Source organism: Microcaecilia unicolor, chromosome 13, assembly GCF_901765095.1.
Source record: "Microcaecilia unicolor chromosome 13, aMicUni1.1, whole genome shotgun sequence".
In the NCBI taxonomy this organism is placed as follows: Eukaryota; Metazoa; Chordata; class Amphibia; order Gymnophiona; family Siphonopidae; genus Microcaecilia; species Microcaecilia unicolor.
The window spans coordinates 49,492,016-49,515,933 of NC_044043.1; the positions used below are offsets into that span (position 1 = coordinate 49,492,016).

At 45.5% G+C, this 23,918-nt stretch overlaps 1 protein-coding gene across 3 annotated transcripts in view; it reads left to right on the forward strand.

Annotated features, from left to right (window-relative positions):
• Positions 1–23,918, forward strand: part of TUBD1 (tubulin delta 1) — a 60,827-nt gene that overhangs the window by 19,125 nt on the left and 17,784 nt on the right. For all 3 annotated transcript variants that reach the window (XM_030185877.1, XM_030185878.1, XM_030185879.1), the window contains 4 exons: positions 339–486; positions 6,974–7,190; positions 7,607–7,838; positions 16,508–16,672. In XM_030185877.1, the coding sequence (XP_030041737.1) occupies positions 339–486; positions 6,974–7,190; positions 7,607–7,838; positions 16,508–16,672 (762 nt within the window). The remainder of the gene's footprint in view (positions 1–338; positions 487–6,973; positions 7,191–7,606; positions 7,839–16,507; positions 16,673–23,918) is intronic.

The window sequence follows — 23,918 nt, forward strand, 5'->3', positions numbered from 1 at the left end:
ATGTTACTGAAATGTCAGTGTTTCCTGCCTCCATCTGCCAGTAGGGTCTAGACTGGTCTAGCAGGACTTAAGGAAAGGAAATTAGCAGGAAAGAACATATTTCATCTGCGTAGTTCTCATGTTTTTTTTATATCATTTCCCATAATAAATTGAAACTCCCTAATTTCTTGTCCTGTTTGTCTGTCTTGAATGGATTGTATGCTCAGTGGAGCGAGCACTATTTGTTATGTGTACAGCACTGCATACATCTAATAGTACTATAGAAATAAGTATTATAGTAGTAGTAATAATATATTTCCTCAAGCTATCTTTTTTTTAAAATACTTTTTCTTCCCTAGTACCAGTTGCTCACGCAGTGCTTGTTGATATGGAACCTAAGGTGATCAGTCAAACCTTATCAATGGCTGAAAGGTCTGGCAGATGGAAATATGACCCTCTCTCACAGTTTTCTCAGAAGCAAGGATCAGGAAACAACTGGGCAAATGGGTATGTATTATCTAGTCAGCCTTTTTTATTTTTAGAAATGTATGTCTGCAAATACAAAGACAGAAAATATATCCATTGAGAGACAGGAATGTCTATCCCAGCACTATCCTCACCTCCCAACCACCAGCCCTGCCTCCCAACCACCGGCTCTGGCACAGACCGTATAAGTCTGCCCAGCACTATCCTCACCTCCCAACCACCAGCCCTGCCTCCCAACCACCGGCTCTGGCACAGACCGTACAAGTCTGTCCAGCACTATCCCCGCCTCCCAACCACCAGTCCCGCTGCCCACCACCGGCTCTGGCACAGACCGTTCAAGTCTGTCCAGCACTATCCCTGCCTCCCAACCACCAGCCCCGCTTCCCGATCTTGACTAAGCTCCTGAGGATCCATTCCTTCGGCACAGGATTCCTTTATGCTTATCCCACGCATGTTTGAATTCCGTTACCGTTTTCATTTCCACCACCTCCCGCGGGAGGGCATTCCAAGCATCCACTACTCTCTCCGTGAAAAAATACTTCCTGACATTTTTCTTGGGCAGACTCAAGAAAAATGTCAGGAAGTATTTTTTCACAGAGAGAGTAGTGGATGCTTGGAATGCCCTCCCGCGGGAGGTGGTGGAAATGAAAACTGTAACGGAATTCAAACATGCGTGGGATAAGCATAAAGGAATCCTGTGCCGAAGGAATGGATCCTCAGGAGCTTAGTCAAGATCGGGAGGCGGGGCTGGTGGTTGGGAGGCAGGGATAGTGCTGGACAGACTTGTACGGTCTGTGCCAGAGCCGGTGGTTGGGAGGCAGGGCTGGTGGTTGGGAGGTGAGGATAGTGCTGGGCAGACTTATACGGTCTGTGCCAGAGCCGGTGGTTGGGAGGCGGGGATAGTGCTGGGCAGACTTATACGGTCTGTGCCCTGAAGAGCACACGTACAAATCAAAGTAGGGTATACACAAAAAGCAGCAAATATAAGTTATCTTGTTGGGCAGACTGGATGGACCGTGCAGGTCTTTTTCTGCCGTCATCTACTATGTTACTATGTTACTATCAGGCATATTTTCAAAGCACTTTGGGAGGCTAAGTTCCATAGGTTTCTATGGAACTTTGGGAGGCTAAGTGCTTTGAAAATGAGCTTGAAAGTCTCTTATTTAGAAAATGCTGGAGAAGTGCAGAATTATAGCTTATTGTTGTATGGGAGGTCAGATAATTGCAAATGGGCGTTCTGTACACATTTTAGTCTCTGACTTCATTGATTGACAAGAATATTGTGTATTACAATAGATGGCATCTGGAAGTGAAAAAACTTTCATCCAGATTTGTGGGTTTATGCCTCCCTACCAGCAGATGGAGACTGATGGACCAAAACTTCCAGGGCACTGGCACTCTTTAATTGTGTTTGTAAAAGTAATATTTGACAATTTAATTGCTTGAAGTAGTATTTAATATAAGAAATTATTTCACTCTGTAGAACTGCTTTCCCTGCTTCCCAAAATAGTCCCGGGGTCTGCTCCTATTGTCTGTTATGGGTGCTGTATTCTTTCCATTTATTATGCAAGAATTTATGAAAATTTGATTTCATAAAAGCCCCTAGGCATTTTCCATAATGGCGGTTGCTCCCTCCTAACCATTGTACGTAGCCATCGTCACCATTGCATGGTCTGAAATCAAAGCAAAATAAAATATCTACCCTGTCCACCTGAGAACAAGGAAAATTCTGAAAGTAGTATATAATCCAGTTTGCTTCTGTTAAATGAGCCCTGGATACATGAGTATAAGTTCGGTCTCTAGGATGCAGCACTCGGCACACATCCAGCAAATTTAAATCTGTACACAAGAGTTCCCCACCCCAAGGCGAGGGACAGAGGTCTCTCAAAGACAGTTCGTCTATCCCATTCTGGGTCTGCTACTGCATTAAAGTTGCCACCCACTATGAGTACACTATTCTGAAAACTCAATAAAACTCTCAACAGAGCTGGGGAAAAGGTGCTATCAGGGAAGTTTGGAACATAAACTGAAACTAACCTATAAGGGTTTCCGTACAGCAAATAGTGAACTACCACCCATCTACCCTAGGAATCCCATATAATAAGATGCTTTTCAAAAGGAATGGATTTATTGATTGATATCGCTGTCCCTACCCTCCTTGAAACTGGAGCAGTAGGAAAAATAGCAATGGCCCACTCACTTTTTTTCTTTTTTTTTTTTTCATATTTTTATTAAGGTTTTTCAAGTATAACACAAAACAAACAAACAAAAAAATTACAATAATCCATGGCAAAGTTAATAACAAAAATGAAAAGACAGAACAACATACCATGACAATACCCATAGCAAATCAGCAATTATACAATTATCAGGTAGTGCTATTAGGAGTCCGACAAAATGAATCTAAACGAGCCCAGGTCTTCAAGACAGATTGAACACAACGGTGCTTATGGGCTAGAATAGTTTCATATTTCCTAATCACACACACGTTACTCCACCATTCATTATAATTAAGATGTACATTATTTTTCCAGTTTGAAACAATTAAGGGTAAAGCAACAGCTAACAAAATATTAAACAATTTCTTATCGGATTCTAAGAGAGAGCGATTAGGAGAAGAGGCCCTTAAAAGCACAACATCATAAGAAATCACGGTTGACGCAGGCAAATGAAAAATAAGGCGCAACTTAGCCCAAATGAGTCGCCAGTATGATCTTACGTTCTTACAGTAAAAAACCATATGGGAAAGTGATCCATCTGATTCTTGACAGGACCAGCATTTGCAATCAAGACTCTTAGTAATCCTGGCCACTCTAGCAGGTGTCCAATAGGCCCTGTGAAAAAGAAAATAGGAGGATTGGGAAATTGCTGCTGATTTAGTTGGACACATCGAATGGACCCAAAAGGTGTACCAGTCAAAATCAGACGCATCCAGACTGAGATCCCTTTCCCAAGACAGCCGTAATGGAGCAACAGCATCAACACACAAATCCTGAAGTTTTTTATAAAGGACAGATGCCCACTCACTTTCTAATTAACTTCTGATGCTCAATATCAGATGGTTCTCTTTTTAGAAAAAAACAATTCCTTCTTTCTGGTGCACAGTGTGTTTAATATCTTGTGAGAGAAATAAATCCACATATATTTTAAGAGAGAATTTTGAAACGCTCATCAGGACCAGAGGTATGGTGACAATTCCAAAGCTTTCACAAATAAATTTAACAGGCATGTAGAGGTTCGCCTAAAAAAGGCATTGACAGGGAAAATGGGATATTGTGCAATTTTTGGGTAAAGACTTCCCCTTTCCCACCCCAGAACCCGCATATAAGCAAATAATGCAAAAAGAGAGAATTCTGCTTTCCCACAATCTTCCCCCCTCCTTCTCCCTACAGAAAACTGTTTTTGATCATCTCAATCAAGCAACAAACACCCATAAAAAACACGCATAGCTTCTCACATACCTGGACCAAGTCAGTAAAAGCAATGTACTAACGTATACATATAGTACTTTATCAACAAATGATACAATTAACATGCATCAACCAAATCTGATTTACTGTTCAAATGAAGATACACCAGTTAGGCACAAATCCTAATGTTCCTGGGAAGCTGAGAAGTGCTCAGTTTTGTGGGAGAGGGGCCTCCAACACATCAGAAGATTTTCACTTCAGACCTTTGCTTCTGTCTGTCACACAGACCCAGCAAGGTGTTGCAGACTTACGAACCAGACCAGGAGTTGGTTACGGCTCTGGGTCTTTCCATAAGCCCACTTTTTCTCAAGTTTTACGGGCCTCTACCAGTGTTTTAACTTGGTAGGTCTTACTGCTGATCATGAAGGAGAGCCTAAACTAATGTAGCCATTTATATTGGGTGCATTCCCTCTGCAGCAACAAAGTCACCAATTTGAACTCCGTGTGTTTAGCCAGGGTAGTGGATGATAAATCTCAATTTTTGAATCCAAATATTTTAAATTCCTCATCTTTCTTGCCCTTGACAATAATTGGACCTTGATAGGATATATATGGAAACAAGCTATGATATCACGGGGCCTGTTATTGTTTTGCGGGCCCAATGCCCTGTGTATCCTGTCCAACTTTATCTGTATGCTGGTATCAGAAGGACTGTTTTTAGATTTAGGTATTTAATGGATAATAAAATTTGATACTTTTGTAATTGATTTTTGTATGGTAGAGTATGCTGTCATCAGGAGAAGAGGATGTCCACCAAGTATCTGCTTGCAGTTAGTTTGCACTTTGAGAGGATCACACAGAATGAGAGATCACTTCTGCATCCAAACTTCCAATCCCTAGCCCTCACAGCTTGGATGTTAAGAGTGTAGAATTTGAATCCTTAGATTTGCCAGAGGGTGTGTCTTGCATCTTGCTGCCTTCCAGGAAACACTCCACTAAGAGGTGTTACTCATTTAAATGGAGAAGATTTGCCATCTGGTGTGAGGGCAAAACCTTAAGATCCCCTCACTTGTCCTACACAGAAACTGCTTGAATACTCTTGCACCTCTCCGAGTCTGGTTTGAAAACCACTCTGTAAGGGTTCATTTTGGTGCAATTATTGCTTATCTACATGTTGGTGGTAAGCCCATCTCTTTACAGCCTCTAGTTGTTCGCTTCATGAGAGGTTTGATGTTGACAGCCTCCCGTCAGACCTCCAACTGTGTTAAGGGATCTCAATGTTGTCCTCACCCAGCTGATGAAAGCTTCTTTTGAGCCACTTGATTCCTGTCACCTGAAATATTTGACCTGGAAGTTGTGTTTTGGGTAGCGGTCACTTCAGTTTGCAGAGTTGGTGAACTTCAGGCCCTAGTAGCTGATCCACCTTACCCTAAATTTCACCACAATAAAGTAGTCTTCCACCTTCACCCTAAGTTCCATCTTAATCAGTCAATCATTCTGCCAACATTTTTCCCAAAACCACATGCCCACTCTGATGAACATGTACTGTATACCTTAGAATGCAAGCGAGCCTTAGCCTTCTATCTGGAGTGGACTAAAGCCCATAGACAGTCCACACAGCTTTTGTTCCTTTTGACCCTGACCGGATAGGGGTAGCCATTGGCAAACTCACGATTTCTAATTGGCTAGCAGATTGGATTTCCTTCACTTATGCCCAGGCTGGGCTGACTCTAGAGGATCATATCAAGGCTCATAATGTCAGTAGCCCACTCAAAGTCAGCCTCTATAGAAGAGATTTGCAAAGCTGTGACATGGTCTTCTGCGCACACATTCACATCTCATTACTGCCTTAAGCAGGATACCCAACGTGACAGCCAGTTCAGTCAGGCAAGCCTGAAGAATTTGTTCGGTGTCTAGAATCCAACTCTGTCCCCTAGGCCCAGTTTTCTTCTGTTCCAGGCTGCACCTTAAGCATCGCCATACTGGGACAGATCAAGAGTCCATCGAGGCCAGCACCCTGTCACCGACAGCGGCCAGAACTAGTATGTGAATAGTTTCAGGTTAATTGACTTTGAAGCCTCCACGTTTTGAGTCCCTATTGTCCCAGCATTGTTGTATTTGGAGAGCCTGGTTGCTAGGGATTCCCAGATGTGAGAATATGGACACACTGCTTGTCCTTGAAGAAAGTGAACTTACTGACCTGTACCAGGTGTCTAAAGTGTAATAGGGTTCCATTTCGCCTAAGGATGTTGCACATAATTGTCTGAATATTTTCAATTGGTGTGAGTTGACCTTTGGCAAGGAGGTACTCTGTTCAGCCTTGGCTTCTTCCCCTTCCCCCAGTCATTAGAACTTGGGTACTTCCCACGTGTCTGGATTGGTCTGGCTGAATAAGGAAGGTGAATTTTGTGCTTCTCCAAACTTTTATTATTTTTCCCTTCAATCCAGCCAGATCAGTCCAGGACCTGCCCTGGATTCCTGTGGCAATAGTGTGAATGTATCTGTTTTATTTTCTTTGCCCTTCTCTAAGGCTTGGAGGTAGTGGAATAAGGGTTTTGCACTTGGGGGAGTTCAGGCTCTCCGGTTTTACTGGCTGCTGTGGTTGTAGGCCAGGGATGGGGGGCGGTCTGAAACTTGTCTGTCATGTTCAGTTGTTCTGGTGACTAATACACTTTTTGTTCTTGAGTTTTACATGTTCAGTATTGTTAGCTTTGATACAGGTATGCTGGAGGTGTTCCAGTTGCACCCATCTCCTAGAAGGTTTACTTTTTTGGTCTCCATCTGCAGGCAGAGAAGCAAAAACTGACATCTAAACTGATCTGATCAAATTCAAAGAAAGGAAATTAGCAGGTAAGCACCAATTTCACCTTTTAAGCTTGAGGGTGTTTTTCTGCATATCGTTGGGGGCCTCTTCTGTATGCTGTACTCCCACCTTGTCTCCAACCCTCTGGTAGGGCAGATTTTACAAAGCAGGGGCACCTTTTATTGTACCTGTTTCAGATTGACTGACAAATTACCACTGTAATGGGTACAGCATGCATTTTCCTAACTTCTGTTCAATTTTCTTAGTTTTTACTGTTTGTTTTTTATAATCCTAGATATTGTGTCCATGGACCCAAACACAAGGAAGCCATCATGGACCTGATACAAAAAGAAGTAGAGAAGTGTGATCGTTTAAGTGGATTTCTCACTACCATGAGCCTGGCAGGGGGCACAGGATCTGGCCTGGGGACTTATGTAACGCAGTGTTTGCGAGAGGATTATCCCAATTCATTCTTGCTCAATCAGGTCATATGGCCATATAGTGCTGGGGAGGTAAAATCTGTTTATTACCCCATGAAAAGGAAAATAAGATTGCTTGTTTTGGTTACACACTGTGCATATGTAGAGTTGTTTTGTTTTTTTTTCATTTAAAAAAAATATTTACAACAAACATGGAAGGTTGGTCTGAGCTTTTTGCTGTTGAGTTCTTTGCCTGGTGTCATTCTATCCCTACTTTTTCTTTGATTAAAAAATTTTACTGGAACCCTATTGCATCATAACTCAAACTATTGCATCCTGAACAATACAGTAAACATTTGTTTTCTCCTTTGCTTTTTAGATAAACAGATATCCATGTGACTAGCTATTTTTATTTTATTTGTGGTTTCATAATGTATGGGAATAGAAGTTTTTTGGTTTAGTAATTCCCTACATGCACATTTGTTTTTTTTGTATCTTTTGTTTTCTAGGTTATTGTGCAGAATTACAACTCTGTTCTGACTCTTTCCCATTTGTACCAGTCCTCGGATGCACTGCTAGTCCATGAAAATGATACGATCCATAAAATCTGTGCACAGCTAATGAATATTAAGCAGATCTCATTCAGGGATATCAATAAAGTCCTTGCTCATCAACTGGGAAGTGTTTTGCAGCCCACGTATTCCACAGAAGGTGCATCTTGTTACAGCAGAAGCCCATTAGGTATTTTTCATTCTTGTATCACTCAAGTATTCCAAGAATATATTTGTACTGATCACAGCTCTTACTGCATGTAGTCAGTTGGGATTCAAGGAGCCTTAAAAATGTGTCTTGACACACTACCGGGTACTCAGGGATATTGTCTCAGGGCAACAGACTGAATTTCTAAAGCCTTTTCCTTGTCATCAAGCAGATGAAGCCGTTACGTATGGGTTGTGTCCATCAACCAGCAGGGGGAGATAGAGAACACTCAACTTTTCACAGTGCCTCATGGCCAGCCAGTTCCACTGCCTCTTCAGTATTCTCTATCTCCCCAAGCAGGGTGGCTGCAGCTTCTTCGAGCTCCATCAGAAATCTGCCTGGGGGTGGCTCCTGGCTTGCCAGTTGTTAGCCGGGGTGTTAGAGGCTATAGCAGCTTCACTTTGAAGGCACATAGGTTAGCCCTTTCCCTGCCTTACCCATGCCCCCGTGGATGTGGACATATTAGCTTGCTTTTCCCTGTCCTTTCCCACTCAGTGGATGCAGGCACATTGGTTCGCCTTTCCCTGCCTTTCCCACTCATCTGAGCCTCCAGAGTTCTTATTACCTCTGCTTTCCTCACAGCGTTTAAAAAAAAAAAAAAAAATGGAACAGATGTTTTCCTTTGATTCTTCTATGGGACTGGAGCTGTGATACTCGGTCCGGTGAGGTAAGAGTGTTTTCTAACTCCTCCAGGGTGGGCCCGCGATCGGGGCGTTTTTGGCGCGAAACCGCCATTTTGAATTTTCCCGCCGTTTTCAGCGATGGCTGCAAAGAATGTAAAGCGCTGTTCCCGGTGTGGCAAGCGCAAATCAGCAGTGGGGCTCTGTAAATCGTGCTGTACAGGTGTAAGAGCCGGCCCGAGCATGGCGAGCGATGATTCTTCCCGCTCAGAGCTGGCAGCGGACGCCATTTTGAATTCTCCGCAAGGCACGGCCTCCGTAGAGACGGAGAGTCCTGAGCCGGGGGGGGGGACCTCGAATTGAGGCTATTCAGGGAGCGGCTAGCCCCGGACGGGATCTGGGTGCCCAGGGCTAGTTTTTCTCCCCTGATTTTGTGTTATTTTTGCATAAAGCATACGTGCTGAAAAGAGCTCTCCCTCAAGGGTCGTCTGAGGCCCCTTCTATTGTCCCCCCCAGTGGATTCTGGCCTGGGACTGCCCGCTGAGGCTATTTTCCCTGATAATTGGCATAAAGAAAAGCGTAGAAGGGCTAATTCCCCTTCAGATTGTGGTGCACCTCTCCCCCCCCCCTTCCCCCCCCCCCCCCCCCCCCCCCCCCCCCCCCCCCGTGGTTGGGCTGTGAGGATTCGGAGAGTTCTGGCAGGCCTTCGTGGTCTGAGGAGCCAGAGTCAGGTGCAGAATTACCACAGGATCTGGATGATCCCTCCACGGTGAGGATTTTCCACCGTGATGAGCTGCCAGCGCTTATTTCAGATGCCTACAGGTCCTTTCTATTGAAGAGCCTGACAGTGGCACGGCCTCCTCTGTGAATCCTAGGATGGCTAGTACCAAAAAGCCTGCTCGAGCCTTTCCTTTGCATGACTCCATTCAAGAGCTTATTTCCGCTCAGTGGGCTGACCCCGAGAAACCTTTGAAAGTTTCCAGGGCTATGGGGCAATTATACCCTCTGCGAGAGGAGCATTTGGCTCGCTTTGCTATGCCTAAAGTAGATGCCCTAGTCACTGCGGTGACAAAGAGAACTACCCTCCCTGTGGAAGGAGGAGTTGCCCTGAAGGATATACAAGACTGTAGGCTGGAAGCAGCACTTAAACGGTCCTTTGAAATTGCAGGTCTTACTGTTTGGGCGTCTGCATGCAGTTATGCTGCTAGAGCCTGCCTGGCGTGGTTGCAACAGACAGTGGAACAGCCCGGAGATGGAGCGGAGCCCTTCTCGGATGTGGCTTCGCGGCTGGAGTCGGCCTTGTCCTTTTTGGCTAATGCCCTTTATGATATTGTCAGAGCTTCGGCTAAACAAATGGCAGTAGCAGTGGCGGCTCGCCGTCTTATTTGGCTACGACATTGGGCAGCGGACATGGCCTCTAAGCAAAGGTTGGTGAAGTTGCCCTTTCAAGGCCTTCTCCTGTTTGGTGAGGAGTTGGAAAAAAAAATTGTTAAATGCCTGGGAGATCCTAAACACCAGCGCTTGCCCGAAGATAGGCCGAGGCCTTTCTCCAAGGGCCAGGCGGTCCACTCCTCTTATAGACCTCGCTTCCGTGAAGCTAGAAGGTACCGCCTGGGGCGTTCTGCTGGGTTCACTTCTCATGCCCGTTTTTCAGCAGAGGAACTCCTTTCACTCGGACAAGCGTTCCGCAGCCACCGGCTCTAGGCCTGGAGTTCAGGGGCGACCCTCTCAATGATGGTGCACCGGCCCCCTCCTCGCTTTCTGTCATTGGAGGACGTCTTTCCCTCTTTGCCGAGGAGTGGGCCAATATTTCCTCAGATCAGTGGGTTCTGGACCTGATCAGAGATGGCTACAGAATAGAATTCAACGCCCCAGTAAGAGACGTGTTTGTGGAGTCCCGATGCGGTTCTGCCGCCAAACGGGCGGCGGTAGAGGAGACTTTGCAAGGTCTAATTCAGTTAGGGGCCATGTCCCCGGTACCTCCCGCCGAACACGGCTACGGCCGATACTCCATCTACTTTGTGGTACTGCGAAAAGGTGGGTCTTTTCGCCCTATTCTGGACTTAAAAGAATTAAACAAGTCCCTGAGAGTGCGGCATTTCCACATGGAAACCCTGCGCTCCGTCATTGCTGCGGTACAGCCAGGAGAGTTTCTCGCATCTTTAGACCTGAGAGAAGCTTACTTGCACATACCAATTTGGCCCCCGCACCAGAAGTTTCTGAGGTTTGCGATGTTGGAAAAACATTTCCAGTTCCGGGCCTTGCCTTTTGGCCTCGCCACAGCTCCCCGAACCTTTTCGAAGGTAATGGTGGTAGTAGCTGCTTTGCTCATGCGAGAAGGCATGTACCTAGACGACTGGCTCATCAGAGCAGACTCTGTAACAGAGAGCTATCAAGCTACAGCCAGAGTGGTCTCAGTACTTCAATCTCTAGGCTGGGTCGTCAATATGGCCAAAAGTCACCTGACCCCCTCGCAATCTCTAGAATATTTGGGGGCCAGGTTCGACACAGACTCGGGCTATGTATACCTACCCGAGCTAAGGCGGTGCAAGCTTCAGAATCAGGTCCGTCTGCTCCTGAGGATGCCCCGCCCACGAGCTTGGGACATTGTCCAGCTGCTGGGATCGATGACAGCCACATTGGAAGTGGTGCCCTAGGCGAGAGCGCACCTGAGACCTCTACAGTATTCCCTACTTCAAAGATGGTCTCTAGTTTCTCAGGATTATCAATGCAGACTTTCTTGGCTCCCTGCGGCCCGACTCAGCATGGAGTGGTGGCTCTCAGACAGCATGTTGCGGTGAGGAATGCCGCTGGCGCTCCCCGATTGGTGTCTAGTAGTGACAGATGCCAGCCTGAAGGGCTGGGGCGCACATTGCAAGCGGAAGCATGCCCAGGGTCTATGGACACCCGAGGAGTCGGAGTGGTCCATCAACCACCTGGAGTTGAAAGCGGTGTTTCAGGCGCTTCTGGCCTTTCAAGTGAACCTGGAAGGATTGGCTGTCAGAGTGATGTCGGACAACCCGACAGCAGTGGCCTACATAAATCGACAAGGCGGCACTCAGTGCAGAGCACTGGCTGCGCAGGCCGAACAGATTTGCCAGTGGGCCAAACTGCATCTTCAGTTTCTGTCGGCAGCTCACATTGCAGGTCAGAGCAACGTGCAAGCCGATTATCTAAGCAGGCATCAGATCGATCCAGCAGAATGGGAACTAGCAGACGAAGTATTCCTGTAGATATGTGCCAAATGGGGCAAGCCCGTGATGGATCTTATGGCAACAAGTTCAAATGCCAAAGTCCCGTGCTTCTTCAGCAGACGGAGAGATCCTCGCTCGGAAGGGTTGGATGCCTTGACTCAGCCCTGGCCTCCGGGCCTACTATATGTGTTCCCTCCGTGGCCCTTGATAGGGCGCGTGCTCCTGCGGATTCAGCTGCACCCAGGAGAAGTGGTCCTCATCGCCCCGGATTGACCCAGGAGGCCTTGGTATGCGGACCTCCGACAGATGCTAGTGGAGGCTCCCCTTCCTTTACCTCTGGTACCGAACCTGTTGTCACAGGGCCCGGTAGCCATGGAGGACACCTGCCGCTTTGGTCTTATGGCATGGCGATTGAGAGGGCGCAATTGAGGGACAAAGGCTATTCAAACATAGTAATTTCCACTCTCCTGCAGGCCCTCAAGCGTTCCACTTCCGTGGCTTATGCCAGGATTTGGCGCCAGTTTGAGTCTTGGTGTGCTTCAAAAGCGATCATACCGTTGCGGGCTCCTGTCTCGCCGATTCTGGACTTTTTGCAGGATGGTGTACAAATAGGCTTGGCCTATAATTCCCTGTGGGTGCAAGTGACAGCGTTGGCCTCCCTTCGTGGTAAGGTTGAAGGCGTGTCGTTAGCTGCTCATCCAGATGTGGCACGGTTTCTTAGTGGGATGCTTCGGCTCCGGCCTTCCGTGCGAGCACCCTGTCCAGCTTGGAACCTGGGGCTAGTTTTGAAGGCCCTGCAGGCTTCTCCTTTTGAGCCTCTTCGGTGAGCATCAGAGAAAGATTTGACACTAAAGGCCGTTTTTCTTGTGGCCATTACTTCGGCGAGACGGGTGTCAGAGCTCCAGGCGCTGTCCTGTAGAGACCCATTTCTGCAATTCTCAGAGTCCGGGGTCACGGTTCGGACCGTGCCTTCCTTCATGCCTAAGGTGGTTTCAGCGTTTTACCTAAACCAGCCTATTTTCTTGCCCTCCTTTGATAAGGAGGAGTTTCCAGAATCTTTTGGGCAGTTGCACCTGTTGGATGTGCGCAGGACTCTGCTGCAGTATCTGCGAGTTACTATCTCTTTCAGGATCTATGATCATCTGTTTGTTTTACTATCAGGTCCTCGCAGAGGGTCTCCAGCGTCTAAAGCCACTGTTGCCCGCTGGCTCAAAGAAACTATCTTTTCAGCTTATCTGCTTGCCGGCCAGTCTCCGCCTGTAGACTTTAAGGCGCATTCTACCAGAGCAATTTCTTCCTCTTGGGCTGAAACTGGAGCACTCTCTCGTCAAGAGATATGCAGTGCAGCAACATGGGCTTCTAAGCTCTCTTTTGCCCGACATTACAGGCTGGATGTGGCTGCTAGGAGGGATGTGCGTTTTGGAGCACAAGTGCTAGCGCGTGGTGTGACCTGTTCCCACCCTATATAGGGATTGCTTTGTTACATCCCATACGTAATGGCTTCATCTGCTTGATGACAAGGAAGGGAAAATTAGGTTCTTCCCTTGGTAATTTTCTTTCCTTTAGTCATAGCAGATGAAGCCATGAGCCCTCCCTGTATGATTGTCTGTATGCTGTGAATCTGTTTCAGGTTCTGTTCTTTTTTCCTGAAGTTCCTTCCGTGGGAGAAAGTTGGAAAACAGTCTTCAGGATTCATGTTCACTTGTAGGAGGATGAGTCCATTCCCTCCAGTTTATGTTTTGGAGGATGAGTTTATTCCCTCCAGGAGGTTGCGTATATCCCCTCCAGTTATACAATAAGGAGGACGAGTTTATTCCCTCCAGGAGGATGTGTTCATTCCCTCCTTTTGAGTTCATGCCCTTGTTCATGCCATCGTTCGCTGTGAGGAAAGTTCATGTTATTCCCGGCTGGCTGGCCATGAGGCACTGTGAAAAGTTGAGTGCTCTCTATCTCCCCCTGCTGGTTGATGGACACAACCCATACGTAATGGCTTCATCTGCTATGACTAAAGGAAAGAAAATTACCAAGGTAAGAACCTAATTTTCCCCTCCCCCTCCCCCCACGCTTACTTCAAAGCATCCACATTATCATCTGATCAGTGCTGCTGAAGAATCTACTCTCATTCTTGAAAGCTCAAGCATTTGTAGAAAAGTCGATAGACCATTACTGAAATGGCTTGGGGAAAATCCACTGCTCATTTCAAGGATAAGCGGCATAAAATGTATTGTACTTTTTTGGGATCTTGCCAGGTACTTGTGACCTAGATTGGCCACTGTTAGAAACAGGATGCTGGGCTTGATGGACCTTCGGTCTGTCCCAGTATGGCAGTACTTATATAAGAGCTGTCTAATCCCAAAGAAGGTAGGTGGTCTTTAGCTCATAGACAACTATGTCTGCAGTGGCACAAAAGAGGGTAACATGGTGATTAGTACCTTTTGCTCTACTCCTCATTAACTATAGGAGTGGAGTGGAACAGGTGGATGTGAAGCGTCTGTTCACGCTTTCCAAAAACACTAGGACTAGGGGGCATGCGATGAAACTACAGTGTAGTAAATTTAAAACAAATCGGAGAACATTTTTCTTCACCCAATGCATAATTAAACTCTGGAATTCGTTGCCGGAGAACGTGGTGAAGGCAGTTAGCTTAGCAGAGTTTAAAAAGGGGTTAGACGGTTTCCTAAAGGACAAGTCCATAAACCACTACTAAATGGACTTGGGAAAAATCCACAATTCCAGGAATAACATGTATAGAATGTTTGTACATTTGGGAAGCTTGCCAGGTGCCCTTGGCCTGGATTGGCCGCTGTCGTGGACAGGATGCTGGGCTCGATGGACCCTTGGTCTTTTCCCAGTGTGGCATTACTTATGTACATAAGTATTGCCATACTGAGAAAGACTAAAGGTCCATCAAGCCCAGCATCCTGTTTCCGACAGTGGCCAATCCAGATCAGAAATACCTGGCAAGATCCCAAAAAAGTACAAAACATTTTATACTGCTTATCCCATAAATAGTGGATTTTCCCCAAGTCCATTTAATAATGGTCTATGGATTTTTCCTTTAGGAAGCCGTCCAAACCATTTTTAAATCCGCTAAGCTAACCGCCTTTACCACATTCTCTGGCAACTAATTCCAGAGTTTAATTACACGTTAAGTGAAGAAACATTTTCTCCGATTCGTTTTAAATTTACTACATTGTAGCTTCATCGCATGCCCCCTAGTCCTAGTAGTTTTGGAAAGCGTGAACAGACGCTTCACATCTACCCGCTGAACTCCACTCATTATTTTATAGACCTCTATCATATCTCCCCTCAGCCACCTTTTCTCCAAGCTGAAGAGCCCTAGCCGCTTTAGCCCTTCCTCATAGGGAAGTTGTCCCATCCCCTTTATCATTTTCGTCGCCCTTCTCTGCACCTTTTCTAATTCCACTATATCTTTTTTGAGATACGGCAACCAGAATTGAACACAATATTTGAGGTGCGGTCGCACCATGGAGCGATACAAAGGCATTATAACATCCTCATTTTTATTTTCCATTCCTTTCCTAATAATACCTAACATTCTATTTGCTTTCTTAGCCGCAGCAGCACACTGAGCAGAAGGTTTCAACGTATCATCAACAACGACACCTAGATCCCTTTCTTGGTCCGTGACTCCTAACATGGAACCTTGCATGACGTAGCTGTAATTCGGGTTCCTCTTTCCCACATGCATCACTTTGCACTTGCTCACATTAAATGTCATCTGCCATTTAGACGCCCAGTCTCGTAAGGTCCTCTTGTAATTTTTCACAATCCTCCTGCGATTTAACGACTTTGAATAACTTTGTGTCATCAGCATCCCATCTCTAGGTAATTTATAAATATGTTAAAAAGCAGCGGTCCCAGCACAGAGCCCTGACAGATAAAGATATTTCTTGTGACTCAGAGCTAGTTAGTGAACCAGTTTAGCTCTCTGACATGAGCTCCCTTTAAAATTATACTCAGTGCTATTCTTAGACTGGCCAGCAGGTGGCATTTTAATCTGATACAGAACAGTTTTTTATTTTCTGGGATGCGTGCTGTTGAGTGCTGTTTCAACGGCATGCAACCCCACGAATCGAATGTGATCTAGGAATTAAACCCCTTTCCTTCCAGTTGATAGCAAGTGCCCATATAAAAAAGTCATCTGTTTAAAGTTTCAGTACTAATTTACTATTAACATATTTTTGCAGCAGGGTTTTCCCTTCATTTTGAGTTATTTATTATGCTCATTTGTTAATTTACTAATTCAAGTGACTCAGTTTAAAAAGGGATTTTAAAAAACACTTGTTTTTGTTAAAAGAAACCGATGAAATGCTGTTCGTGTTACAGAAAACTTTGTCCAGAAACATACCTAGTGACTGCGGTCTCATTTTCCTGTGTTGTTTTGTAAATAAAATACATAAGTTGAGGCTTTTTTACATCAAGTTTTATTAATCAGGATATAAAATAAAAGATTTTTTTAAATCTTAAGCATAAATATTCCTCTTTCAATCTTTACATGAATATAGCATTTCGTATTATGTCCTTTAAAAGCCAGATCATTTTTTAAAATAAGTATTTCTTTTCTTTTGACTCTCTCATTTTATGTTTGCTGGGAGAGCATCAAAAAGCTGGTCAGGTAGTATGATGGAAACAGGCTAGTAATTTTAGAACATTACAGGTAAATACATACATTGTATTGTTAAAGCTGAAAACCCTGACTGGCTGGGAATGCCCTGAGGACTGGGTTGAAAACGTCTGCTCTAAGCTATTTCTCAAGAGAACCTTTGCATTTTGGAGGGGAAATAATTTAGACTATATTTTTCCACCTCCCTAGGGGACCTGATGGTGTCTTTAGTCCCTCATGTAGAGTTGAAGATTTTGGGACTTCGCAACATTCCTCAGATGTCTGAAAACTCCCTGGCATACAGCAGCTTTACTTGGCAAGGACTCCTCAAACATCTCAGACAGATGCTTATTGCTAATGCAAAAATGGAAGAAGGTGAGATGTTTGTGCATAGTAAAAGACCTGTAAACTTTCTCCTAAGCTTCAGTCATTTATTTCCCTTAGAAGGTTTCTGGCCACCTATGACAGAAGGGGAGCCTTCATTTAGGAATAGCTACTGCATCCCCTGGAGACTCCTTTTAACTAAAGCTTATATGTCACACAGTTCCACTTAATTCCCAGAACAAACACTGCTTAATGCCGCAGGCTTTCAGACTGCTTTAACCAAACCAGACATGTTTCTGGAAGCTCCCATTTAATAAGCACAACTATTTGAAATAGAAACATTTGAAGGGTAAAATTGATTTAATTTCAGAAAGGACTATATATTTTGTCCCTGGCATTTCTTACTTTTTTCTGCCTGTTTATTAGTGCAAACTTGGTAATATTTACATGAAGTCATGTGTAAAGCAAAATCTAATCACTTCCAAAAATCTATGTAGTTCATAATTAAGCTCTTCAGTTTGCTTAGAGGTGTGGAGAGGATAATGTGTCGGTTATTCTAGTTTTGTTCTCATGTGCAAGTTATTTGAGACTTTATACTAAAGAGCTGAACATTGTGAAACTGAGGATTTATTGTTCATAAATCCCTAATCAGGTGGGAATTGTATATGCTTTAGTAATGAGTTGACACCAACCTGGCTGTATCCAGGAACCTGTTAAACAGGACCTGTTACAAAACTGATGACAACATTTTAGACATGTAAAAATCAAGTCGGAGAAAAATAAGCAATGAGGCTGTTAGCATGTGACAGCATCTTCTGTTTTCTGAGGCCAGGATGTGATGATGTGGTTTTATTAGTCACACATAGAATCATTATATGGCTGCATTGGGAGGAGTATTATAATTAAATGGATGCTGGGATAACATCCTAATGGCTCTCCTTTAAATACAACTCAGGGATTCACTGCTGCTGTTTATCTTTCAACCGAACATTGTTCCCATTTTAATTGCCACACCACAGCATGATAAGTGTGTGTGTGTGTGTGGGGGGGGGGGGGGTAGTGGGCTAAGGTTGGGAGGGGAATTAGCTAAGTTGGGAGTTGGCTTTTCCTGCTACAAAGTTACATGTCACACTGTATTGTTTATTTGATGGTTTATTGCATTGTTCAAATGATTTAAAATTTCAGAGGGTCATAAGAGCCTAGAAGACCCTCTGATTAAGCTTTTCAGCTGTTTGGGGAAAAGGTGGGGTGGGGTGCGGATATTTCTTGAAAACTTTGTTGACTTTTTGATTAAGAATATGTTCTGTCGTTCATTTTCGTTCATTTGTTCTTTTTTTCTATTCTTTTGTTCTTCCATTCGTTCGTTCTGTCATTCATTTTAGATTTGTTTTTTTCTTTTTCATTTCGTTCTGTTTCATTCTATTCATTTTCACTCATTTGCTCTTTTTTCTTTTGCATTCTTTGTTTCATTCTATTCATTTTTTCGTTTTTTCATTCTTTTTCATCTATCGTTCATTTTCGTTCACTCGTTCATTTTCATTCACTCGTTCTTTTTTCTTTTGCGTTCTTTCATTTGTTTCTGTATTTTTGTTCATTCATTCTTTTTTCTTTTGCGTTTTTATTTGTTTCTGTTTTCGTTCTATCGTTCATTTACGTTCTTTCTTCGTTCATTCTTTCATTCTGTCCATTTTCATTTGTTTTTTTCATTCTATCATTCATTCTCATTCATTCGTTCTTTTGTTCTTTCGTTTTTATTTCTGTTTCTATCATTTTTGTTCATGCTTTTTTCTTTCGTTCTGTCATTCATTTTTGTTCTTTTTCATTGTTTTTGTTCTTTCTGTTTTGTTTTATCGTTCATTTTCGTTCATTCGTTCTTTCGTTTTATCGTTCATTTTTGTTCATTCGTTCTTTCTGTTTCGTTCTGTCATTCATTTTCATTCATTTGCTTTTTATTTTTTGTTTCATTCTATCATTCATTCTCGTTCATTCGTTCTCTTTCGTTGTTTCATTCTTTTTCGTTCTATCATTTTTGTTCATGCTTTTTTCTTTTTCATTCTGTCATTCTGTCGCGTCCCGCGCCCCTACCTGCTCTCCCACCGCGGGGGGCGGGAGCCAGCGTCCTCAGCGGCGCAGGGTAGCGGCCCGTAGGCCCCGGCGTGGGGGCAGGCTCCGCCGCGGTGATGGCGGGTCTGGCCGAGTCCGGCGGCCGGCGACTGCGGCCACCGGTCTTTCTGTCGCCGGGTGTGGAGGCGAGGTTCGCGCCGCCCAAGATGGCGACGCTAGTACGCGTGAGTCGGCGTCTTTCTCCTTCCAGAGCCGGGGACCCTGGAGCTCTGCCTACAAAGCGCCGGATTGGAAGGCCGAGCTGGTGGTTCCGCCTGGGAGATCGGGCAGAGCCAATCCAAGGGGCTCTGCCGATACCCAGGGCCGGATTGGTGGGCTACTCCTACGAGGGCAGGGCGGCTAATGTGGCACGATATTTAAAGATGGAAACTGAGCTGACACATTGCTTCAGGTTCTGTTCCCGAAGCCCTGCTCCGTGTTCCCGTGTTTGTTACTTCCTGGTATCCTGCCCAGAGACTTGCTTGAACCTGACTACTGCTTTGATAGCCGCCTGCCCAGAGACTTGCTTGAACCCGACTACTGCTTTGATAGCCGCCTGCCCAGAGACTTGCTTGAACCCGACTACTGCTTTGATAGCCGCCTGCCCAGAGACTTGCTTGAACCCGACTACTGCTTTGATAGCCGCCCGCCCAGAGACTTGCTTGAACCCGACTACGGCTTAGATAGCCGCCTGCCCAGAGACTTGCTTGAACCCGACTACGGCTTTGATAGCCGCCCGCCCAGAGACTTGCTTGAACCCGACTACTGCTTTGATAGCCGCCCGCCCAGAGACTTGCTTGAACCCGACTACGGCTTAGATAGCCGCCTGCCCAGAGACTTGCTTGACCCAGACTACTGCTTGTTAGTTGCCCACGTCTCCCGACTCCAGCCAGGTCAGTCCGTCAACCCCGCGGTTCCAGCAGTCCCGTTGGCCGCCTACAGCTGGGGGCTCAACCCCTGGTGAACGGCGGTCGCCGCGGGTGAAGATTTGGGGTTGCACGGCTGTCCTTTGAGGCCCCTCGGGGCCTTCTGGGACCTAAGGGCTCACCAACATTGTGGACAAGACACATTCATTTTTGTTCTTTTTCATTCTTTTCTTTCTGTTTCGTTCTTTCATTCTTTTTCATTTTATCATTCATATTCGTTCTTTCATTCTTTCTGTTTCGTTTTATCACTCATTTTCGTTTTTTCATTCATTCTTTTTTTTTCACTCATTCTTTGTTTCATTCTATTCATTCTCGTTTTGTTCTTTCATTCTTTGTTTTGTTCTAGTGTTCATTTTCATTCATGCGTTCTTTTTTCAATCTTTCGTTTTTATTCTTTCATTCTATTTTTCATTTTCTTTCATTTCTTATTCTTTTTCATTCTTGTTCATTCATTCTGTTCTTTTCCATTCATTCGTTCTTTCATTCTATCATTCATTTTTGTTCTTTTTTCTTTTGTTCTTTCATTCTGTTTCGTTCTAAAGTTTTTGTTTTTTCATTTTCATTTTTTGTTCGTTCTTTTTTTCTATCGTTCATTTTGTTCATAAATTTTTTTCTTTTTTCATTCTTTTCGTTTATTCTTCATTTTCCTTCAGACTTTTTTCTTTTTCATTTCGTTCTTTCATTCTGTCGTTTGTCTTTTCTTTTTCATTTCGTTCTTTCATTCTGTCGTTTTCTCTTCATTTTTCTTTCAGTCTTTTTTTCTTTTTCATTTCGTTCTTTCATTCTGTCGTTTTCTCTTCATTTTTCTTTTTCATTTCTTTCTTTCATTCTCTTTCATTCTATCATTTTATTCTTTTTTTCTGTTTCGTTCTGTTATTCTTTTCATTCGTTCTTTTTTCTCTTTCATTCTATCATTCTTTTTCTGTTCATTATTGTTTTCTTTTTCGTTCTTACCTTTCATTTTTTTCTATTTTGTTCTTTCATTCTTTTCATTCATTCTTTTTCGTTCTTTTGTTTTTATTTGTTTTTTCTCTTGTTTTTTCATTCTTTCCTTCTATTTCGTTCTTTCATTCTCATTCGTTATTTTGTTTTCGTTCTTTTGATTTATTTTTTTTCGTTTTCTTGTTCATTTTCTTCTGTTTCATTCTATCGTTTATTTTTATTCATTCTTTTTTCTTTTTCTTTCGTTCCGTTCTTTTCATTCTTTTTCTTTCGTTTTGAATCTTTCATTCTTTCTGTTTAGTTCTATCATTCATTCTTTCCTTTCATTTTTTCGTTCTTTTGTTCTTTTAATTCATTCATTCTTTTTCTTTTTTTTTGTTCTTTCTTTGTTTAGTTCTATATTTTATTTTCGTTCATTTGTTCTTTTCATTCTGGGCTCCCTTTCCTTCCCTACTATATAATTTTCTATAGTATTGTAAGAATTGGTCCCTTACAGCTTTATCACTATATACCAACTCACCCCAAACCCCTTTTGTCTTCTATTGTACTAGGCTGCGTTTGATTGCTATTCTTATTTAAAAAAAAAAACAACTCAGGCTAAGTTAGAAGAAGAAAAGGAATCTTTATTTCTCACTGCAACAGCACAAGAAATACTATTGGCTCTTGGCATTAGTAATTTTACAGAACAGAGTCTAACAATAGGAAGGAAAATTTTATTCCTCACTGTCATACAAAGGTTACATAACAGAGAGAAAGAAAGGAAGAAAGAAAGAATGAAAGATTCTTAGCTGTAAAGAATTAGTTCTTACAAGGGGGGGGGGGGGGGGAGGACAATCTCACTCGGGAAATAGGCTGTGGGCAAGGATATGAAACTCTCCTGCTTCCGGGCTATTTCAGACAGGGTTGCCAGGTGGAAACATTTTTCCCCACCCAAACCAGCCCAAAACCTGCCCAAAGTCAAACCCCGCCCCTGACACCCCCACCCCGCCGTCATCAACCCCGTCCCGCCTCTTCCATCACCGGCCCTGCCTCCCTGTCATTGGCCCCGCCCAGAACATCACTAACCCCGCCCAAAATGTCACTAACCCCGCCCAAAACGCCGCTAGCCCCGCCCCCCGCGGGCTGAAAAACCACTCAAAAAAACCGCCGAAAGACCCCAAAACAAGCCCAAAAAACCGCGACCCGCCGCGGGCAAAAATTTCCTGCGGCGGGTCGCGGAAAACCGCCCAATTGGGCGGGAAAACCGCCCACCTGGCAACACTGATTTCAGAGTCTCTTTAGATGAGCAGTAACTTATATACCCTTCCCATCACAAAGGACCACCTCATATATCACCTAATCAGCAATCCTGCAAGTACATAGGAGTCCTGTGATAGGGTCTTAGTGTCCTTGCCACACCTCTGCTCAGTAACAAACAGTTGAGATGTCATGACAACAGGGGGTTTTGTCAGTTTGTTTGTAACAAGACAGTTGGTTAGGATGTCATGGCAATGGTCTTGTCAGTTTGTGTCCGCCAGAAATTCCTGTCTTGCCACTATTAGTAGAAACTCACAGAAACAAACAGACAGGGCCGGTCTTAGGCCGAGGCGACCGCATAGGGCCCCGCGCGGCACGCCTCAGTCAGCCTCTTCCCAGGGCACCGACGTAAACAACAAGCCAGGTAAGGATGGCACGGCGCCGCCGCGCCATGCTTACCGCCACCCTGCCCGCCCTCTTCTTCTCCCCCCAACCAAGGGGAATGATAATTTTTCTTTTAAATTTACCCTCCGGGGCGGGACAATGAGAATGAACGAATCAGGAAGAGCTTCTGTTCTGCTACAGACGGGGGGACTCCGGAGGGGAGGAGCGTTTTCACTGACGCTCGCTGCTGTGCTGGATTCCGGCGACGGAGGGTAAATTTAAAAGAAAAGTTAACCTTCCTTGGTTGGGGGGGAGAAGAGGATGGCAGGAGAGGGCAGGGGGAATAGGAGGGTTGCTGGACATGGTGGCAGGAGAGGGGGGTTTCTGGACAGGATGGCAGGGGCAGGCAGGGAGGACAGGAGGGTTTCTGGACATAGGTGGATGGCAGGGAGGACAGGAGGGTTGCTGGACATGGGTGGATAGCAGGGGAGGGGGGTTTCTGCACATAGGTGGATGGCAGGGGAGGGCAGGGAGGACAAGAGGGTCACTGAACATGGGTGGATGGCATGGGAGGGGGGGTTCTGGACATAGGTGGATGGCAGGGGAGGGCAATGGGGATGGGGGGTTTCTGCACATAGGTGGATGGCAGGGGAGGGGGGTTTCTGGACATAGGTGGATGGCAGGGGAGGGCAAAGGGGACGGGGGGGTTCTGCACATAGGTGGATGGCAGGAGAGGGCAGGGGGGACAGGAGGGTTTCTGGACATAGGTGGATGGCAATGGAGGGCAGAGGGGACAGGAGGGTCGCTGGACATGGGTGGATGGCAGGGGAGGGGGGTTTCTGAACATAGGTGGATGGCAGGGAGGACAGGAGGGTCGCTGGACATGGGTGGATGGCAGGGGAGGGGGGTTTCTGGACATAGGTGGATGGCAGGGGAGGGCAAAGGGGATGGGGGGGGGTTTCTGCACATAGGTGGATGGCAGGAGAGGGCAGGAGAGGGCAGGAGGGACAGGAGGGTCGCTGGACATGGTGGCAGGGGAGGGGGGTTTCTGGACAGGATGACAGTGAGGACAGGAGGGTTTCTGGACATAGGTGGATGGCAGGGGAGGGCAAAGGGGACGGGGGGGTTTCTGCACATAGGTGGATGGCAGGAGAGGGCAGGAGGGACAGGAGGGTCGCTGGACATGGTGGCAGGGGAGGGGGGTTTCTGGACAGGATGACAGTGAGGACAGGAGGGTTTCTGGACATAGGTGGATGGCAGGGGAGGGCAAAGGGGATGGGGGGGTTTCTGCACATAGGTGGATGGCAGGGGGGACAGGAGGGTCGCTGGACATGGGTGGATAGCAGGGGAGGGGGGTTTCTGCACATAGGTGGATGGCAGGGGAGGGCAGGGAGGACAAGAGGGTCACTGAACATGGGTGGATGGCATGGGAGGGGGGGTTCTGGACATAGGTGGATGGCAGGGGAGGGCAAAGGGGATGGGGGGGTTTCTGCACATAGGTGGATGGCAGGAGAGGGCAGGAGGGACAGGAGGGTCGCTGGACATGGTGGCAGGGGAGGGGGGTTTCTGGACAGGATGACAGTGAGGACAGGAGGGTTTCTGGACATAGGTGGATGGCAGGGGAGGGCAAAGGGGACGGGGGGGTTTCTGCACATAGGTGGATGGCAGGAGAGGGCAGGAGGGACAGGAGGGTCGCTGGACATGGT